Genomic DNA, 6,739 nt, shown 5'->3' with positions numbered 1-6,739 from the left:
CGTTTATTTGTTTCTTTTCCCATATGATTTTAGTTTACAATTTCTTTTGTTATCACTATTAAAAATTATTTTAAACCAATAAATAATAATAGGTATTTTTATAACCATTGCAGTGATATATTAAACGTGATATTTTATTGATCTCGTAAAAGTAATCAAATTTGATTAAACATGATTATGAAAGGAAAAATTAGAGACGTATTGAAAAAAATTGTATGTTGCATGTTGTTGTTCCTATATTTCCAATTTAACTAACAAATTGAAGAGAAATTGCAATCTACAAATTTAAGCACCCACACAATATATTATTCTAAACTTAAACCCTCTATTATTTATTATACATATATAGTTAACTTGAATTCAATCTAGAAATTATCTCACTTGCTGATAATATGAAATATAGCTCATACTACTATATATGTACACAGTCGCATATTGTAGCATCTCTACACGTCATGATACAAAAATTAATTGAGCAATGTTAATAGTTTATAATGTTTCACACAAACCCAAACACGACACATTCTATATCTTAACAAACATTTTGTTTAATTAAAAAAAATATTAAATAAAACGAATCAGTATAAAACCCATCTACAAAGAAAAGAAAAAGAAGTCAAATGCATGAAGCAATCCCATGGTCATGCCTTTATTCCCAAGAAATTACCCAAAGGCATCAGTACATCACCATCAACACATAAATATTCTTTTATTTCCTTTGTATTAATTTTTTATTCGATTATTATACATAGAATCATATTGTATTAATGCGAATATGAAAATCTGGCAACTTATGAATACTATTAGTATGAATAAATTATGTATTTTTTAATGATATTTTAGTATATATCTAAAGTTATAATGTTTATCAATAATATTTATATCAATATAATCATTACAATAAAACTATTAAACTATTATTTTTTCAAACTTATTCATAATTACTTATATAAATGACTGAACTAATTAATATATTCATATAATTCCCTACTTTTAGTTTCATATTCGAAATCGAAACAATATCCAACCACTTATGAACACTTTTATGACAGGGCCGCTTTATAATAATATCAAATTAAATTATTCTTGGTTAATTTTAATTAAAATAATTTATTTTTAAGTAGTGCATTAATGCTGAAATGATAAATGAAAAACAGGTCGACAAAACGACCATTGGTAATTGATGTCTAATCTCTATTGATATTTTGTATCAAACAATATGATTAAAACAAAGTAATATATATATATATATATATATATATATATATATATATATATATATATATATATATATATATATATATATATATATATATATATATATGCTAGAATGATAAATGAAAAACACGTCGACAAAACGACCATTGGTAATTGATCTAATCTCTATTAATATTTTGTATCAAACAATATGATTAAAACAAAAGTAATATATATATATATATATATATATATATATATATATATATATATATATATATATATATATATATATATATATATATATATATATATATATATATATATATATATATATATAAACTAAAAGGTCTAAAATTTTAATCATAAAAATAAATTAATATTTTTATTTGTTTCCCTCGTTATCAACCAAAGTATCTCTTCCATCCTCTCTCTATATATATAGTCAATATAAACACAAAAAAGCATTTAATAGATAACTTATAAAAAAAAGAATTATTCAATTATTATTTTTACTCCTATATTTTCTCTATCAAAAAATTCAAACCATAAACATCCGATGAAAACAGGTATAATAGTGGTATTGTGTTTTCTGTCCTTAGCGCTGATCGTACCACCGTCATCGGCTTCCGATGATCGCCGGCAAAAATGGTGGAAATGGCCGTCTACCGGAAAATCAATCTGTTCATCCGTTGTACTTCCTCTATACGGCAATGTTTATCCTCAAGGGTGAGAAGTACTAATTACTCGAATAACTTCATCTCTAACTTTATAGTTTCTCATCGATTCAGCTTGAATCAACGGATAAATGCTTTAGAATTTTGGATTCGACATTTGAATTGGTCGTTGTATTGAAGTTATCATTGGAGAATCTATCAAAGTGAAGGAAATAGTTAAATTGATATTTTCGAGTTAACTTCATTTGGTAAATCAACAGAATAAATTAGATTTTGTACGAAACGTATCAGTTGATCCGATCGATCAGTAAACTTAGATAAGCTTCTGGCTCCTTTTTCAAACAACAACTTGACTTCAAAATTTTGATGTAGACCAAAATCAAATTCGAATAATAGAATTCCATAAAATTATGATGATAGAAATAATAAAATATTCCAATTAACTTGTATATTGAAAATAATGGTGCCAATTTGTCATGGGTAGATGCTTTGGAGATTCTTGTTGCTTGTTTTTAGGGAGAAAACCATATCATAATTCGTTCTTCATGATTTCTCACATCGTAATTTTACGCACTTGTTTCTTTTTTGAAATTATCAGTTTGAATTTGACAAGATTTGTAGTAGTTATATGCATTTCTATTCTGATGATTATTGATGAATCCAATGTAATAATTTATGAATATGTTGTACTGATAAATCTAATATATGGTTAAAAAACAGGTATTATTATGCTCAGATAAACATTGGACATCCTCCGAGGCCTTATTTTGTTGATCCCGACACGGGTAGCGATCTAACATGGCTTCAGTGTGATGCTCCTTGTGTACATTGCACTCAGGTTGTTGTTCATGGTATAATCAGTTCAACATTTAAATTCCTTTCCATTCATACTATATTTCTTAATGGACTTAACTTTGGTAAACTATACCATATATGGTTGTTCATACTTCATAGTGGATACATTAAGCATTTCCTTTGTTTATGCTTTTATCTTTGTGTGTAATGTGTTGTAGGCCCCACATCCTTACTACAGACCAAATAACGATCTAGTTCCATGTAAAGATCCTCTTTGTGCATCACTCCACTCAGGGGATCACAGATGTGATGACCCTAATCAATGTGATTATGAAGTCGAGTATGCTGATGGTGGTTCATCTCTCGGTGTCCTTGTCAACGATGTCTCCCTTCTTAATCTTACAACTGGCGTTCGAATCACTCCTCGTCTCGCCATTGGGTTTGTAACATTTTTTATACAGACTGTGTAACTGTGTCTGACTGGGACCGGAAGTGATGTAAGTGGGATAAGAATTAAATATTTTTTGTTTGTGTTGTGTTGTGAACAGGTGTGGATATGATCAGATCCCTGGTCCATCTTATCAACCTCTTGATGGAGTTCTTGGGTTAGGGAAGGGTAAAACGGGAATTGTATCGCAACTTCATAGTCAAGGTCTAATTCGGAATGTTGTTGGGCACTGTTTCAGTAGTCGTGGAGGCGGGTTTTTGTTCTTTGGAGATGATGTGTATGATTCTTCACGTGTAATATCGACCCCAATGTCACGCGATTATAGGTAATAAGTGTAAAAAAAATTCCCACATAGATAGATGATGAAGTTTTTTTATCACAAAAACATTGATAGAAAGTTAATGGATTTTTTTTTTTTGATGATTTATGAAATGTGTTTCAGGAAGCACTATTCACCTGGGTATGGAGAGGTGATTTATGGTGGAAAAGCAACCGGGCTAAAGAATCTACTTGTGATTTTTGATAGTGGAAGCTCATACACGTATCTAAGTTCCCAAGCGTACGAGGGTTTGCTTTATTTGGTAAGTTTTTCAACTTTAGCTATTATAGAACTTTACACTCTGACTAGGATTTTATCAATTAATCCGTTTCATAAGGCTGTTAGCCATAAAAACGTGAAAATCAAGTCTATCGTTTATAATTAGCGTTTATGAAGCTTGTAAGTTATTAACGTCTTCAGGCTTTTGGAAATTAATCAAAATAAATAAAAAAGGAAACTTTCTTACAACTAATCCCTTTTTATTGTTGGTTTATGCCAACAGAGTGTTTGGCTTATTATTATTATTATTTTTTTAACGTAACAAGCACAATAGTCGGCCATAATTCAAGGTTAAAATGGTTATTTTGAACAAATCTAGAAACTAAATATCATAATTCATTACTCATTTTTGGATGTTATTTCATATTGATAGATAACAAAAGAATTGAGTGGGAAGCCTATACGAGAAGCAGTAGATGATGAAACTCTACCCTTTTGCTGGAAAGGAAGAAAACCATTCAGAAGCATAAGGGATGTAAAGAAGTACTTTAAGCCTGTGGCTTTAAGCTTTTCCAATGGTTGGAGATCCAAAACTCAATTCGAAATCCCACTTGAAGGATACCTTCTTATCTCAGTAAGTCTCCTTTTTCATTCCAATTATTTAAAATCCACCAAACAAAATCAAGTTTTTCTGACTCATGGAATTTGGATTTTCTTTTTCTTACTTTCACAGTCAAGAGGGAGTGTCTGTTTAGGAGTTCTCAATGGCACTGAAGTCGGACTTCAAAACTTCAACATAATTGGAGGTACGATTAGAAAACATTTATACTGTATTTGACATGCATTGGACTGAGACTAATAACAATGGGACAGAAATTGAAATTTTATGTCCCACCACCTAAAAAAGTGTTGAAGTAGTTTAAAAAAGACAAAAATAGTGAAGATTTTTGTGTATTTTGTAGATATATCGATGCAAGATAAGATGGTGATATATGACAATGAAAAACAAACAATTGGATGGATTCCTGCAAACTGTGACAACCCACCAAGGTCCAACACAATCATCTTTTGATTGTGTCTCCAGCTACAGAAACAGGCTGTAAATTAAGTGGTTGAGTTTACCAGATTATATAAAAATGTAAAGCATTATACATAGTCTGTATAGGTCTACAAGATTGATTAAAAGGATCCTACTTTCATACTTCATACTTCATGGTAAGGTTTATAAATGTAAACTATCTAAATTATACAAACTTCAAGCTGCTTTGTATTTCAAGTAATATCTCAAGTACAACACGCCCATTTTTGTATGCAACCCCAATTATAGGAATGTCATCTGAATACAAAGCAAATTTCCATGCTATAATTTGATAGTTTTTTTCAAAATATAATGTCCTGATAAGAAAAAAAGATAAAAGAAACGATGTGACTGAAAGAAACGAAAGTAAGATGTTGTAATACAGATAAATGAAAGTATGTTAGCTATTTCTTGCATTTGGCCCTTTTATGAAACTTCAAACCCTTCACACAAGATTGAGCAGCAATTTTGTTTTGTTTATTTTGGTTGAGAGGGATAAAACTCATAAAAGTCCAGAATTAAAGGTGCAATTTCTGATCGAAAGAATGTTTGCAAATGTTATCTACCACAAAGCATATTATCTAATTGCATTAAAAGTGCATAAAAGAAACATGTAACACAGTCATAAATCAACTGTTTTCCCAATCTTAAGCAGTTTCACTAACAATAACTAAGAGGTCCTGGGAATTCAATAGCTGTAGACAATGTTGATTCTCATGGCCTTTAAGCTTTCAAGCAATTTTAATCGATAGCTTAATGTTCAATTAGGCAACAGTGTCTACGTGAAAGTAAACGAACTTGCAATTAGACCAAGAACAGTGACTTACGAAACAGAAAACAAAAGCCTACGTAGAGTATAACATCAATTCACAGCAAATCAACATTCGATCTATCTCATTCAACATCACTCAATGATTATGAGTACCTTCGATTTAGAAATGAGCTCATCTATTTGCAATAACGATCAGCCTTCTTCTTCACTCTATCGTCAAGGGCATCCTCAACCGACTTCACCTTCGCTTTCGGATCATACCCGAACTTCTTAGCCTCCACAGGGAACAGATCATCGTACTTCCTGCGTTTCGCCGCATCAATCGTGTAAATACCGTCATCGCCTCCTCCTGATCCACCTTCCGCAGCCGCGGAACCACCACCATCTTCTGCAGTCGCAGTAGCGGCGTCCCCGGTGAGAATTTCTTCGGTGACGTTAGCGTTTTCGTCAGATGATTTCTTGTGCTTTTTCTTCTTCTTTTTATCAATGGATTTGCTTCTTGAAGCTAGGGTTCCTCCTTTGAAGGTCAGCCTGCCCCCTTTCACTCTCTCGTATGCCTCCGACATCGACGCAATGAAAATAAAACAGGCGTTATCTCTCTCCTTTACGTGTAGACGAAATTACATAAATGATCCTTGTAGTTGGTAAAACCGTAAAAGTACCACCATAACTATTTATGGAGAAAATTTAACATGGATGATTTTTATGGTTTTAAATTTTTAATTTTTTAAAATTTGCATCGGTTTTTTTTTAATGGAAAATAAACATTAAGTTTTTTTTTAATGGCTAACGATATCATTAGTCATTACCTACCATAAAACAAAAAACTCAAATAAAAATAAAAGAGTTTAAGCTAAATACAAAAAGTAAACCCGAATATAAAAAGAATATTGAATGCCAACGAAAATTTACCCTACTAGTTTTTGTTTTATTTTTTGTTATTTTTTCCTGTGGTGTATATAGAATAGGGCATGTAATAATATATAGGATTAATTAAATTATAATACTTTAAAAAATTTGAAAATAGATTTAAGGCTAAAAAAATTATAATAACTAAAAAGGATTCTCCGGCGTTGCCGGGGTCGGAAGGTATTGTTTTGTTTTAGTAAAGTAGCATGTTGAATTGAATTGAGATAATTCAGTAAAGGAAGATAAACAATGTCATCTAATTACATAAGTAAAGAAATCTAAATAATTATTTCTTACAATAAATGAGGAAAATAAAGAAATGGTG

At 30.6% G+C, this 6,739-nt stretch overlaps 2 protein-coding genes across 5 annotated transcripts; one reads left to right on the top strand and one right to left on the bottom strand.

Annotated features, from left to right (window-relative positions):
* Positions 1-1,670: 1,670 nt before the first annotated feature.
* Positions 1,671-4,931, top strand: LOC111917190 (aspartic proteinase Asp1). Of its 3 annotated transcripts, none has more exons than XM_023912852.3 (8): positions 1,672-1,926; positions 2,595-2,712; positions 2,888-3,108; positions 3,218-3,442; positions 3,560-3,698; positions 4,089-4,289; positions 4,389-4,461; positions 4,618-4,931. In XM_023912852.3, exons 1-8 carry the CDS (start codon positions 1,757-1,759, stop codon positions 4,725-4,727), a joined length of 1,257 nt encoding a protein of 418 aa, XP_023768620.1. In that variant the 5' UTR covers positions 1,672-1,756; the 3' UTR covers positions 4,728-4,931. The 3 variants fall into 3 exon arrangements, with proteins under 3 accessions (XP_042757013.1, XP_023768620.1, XP_023768627.1); XM_023912859.3 differs by having other exon boundaries at positions 1,788-1,926; positions 2,595-2,725; XM_042901079.2 differs by having other exon boundaries at positions 1,671-1,926; positions 4,089-4,461.
* Positions 4,088-6,101, bottom strand: LOC111917203 (uncharacterized). 2 transcript variants are annotated; one of them, XM_023912871.3, is made up of 2 exons: positions 5,659-6,101; positions 4,088-5,050 (listed from the first exon to the last, which is right to left on the bottom strand). In XM_023912871.3, the coding sequence occupies exon 1, from the start codon at positions 6,069-6,071 to the stop codon at positions 5,682-5,684; it is 390 nt and encodes a 129-aa protein (XP_023768639.1). In that variant the 5' UTR covers positions 6,072-6,101; the 3' UTR covers positions 4,088-5,050; positions 5,659-5,681. The 2 variants fall into 2 exon arrangements, with proteins under 2 accessions (XP_023768639.1, XP_023768646.1); XM_023912878.3 differs by having other exon boundaries at positions 4,088-4,991.
* Positions 6,102-6,739: the final 638 nt, after the last annotated feature.

This window comes from Lactuca sativa, chromosome 4 (assembly GCF_002870075.4).
Source record: "Lactuca sativa cultivar Salinas chromosome 4, Lsat_Salinas_v11, whole genome shotgun sequence".
In the NCBI taxonomy this organism is placed as follows: Eukaryota; Viridiplantae; Streptophyta; class Magnoliopsida; order Asterales; family Asteraceae; genus Lactuca; species Lactuca sativa.
Note: the sequence above shows the minus strand (reverse complement) of the source record. Positions and strands in the feature narration are given on the sequence as shown.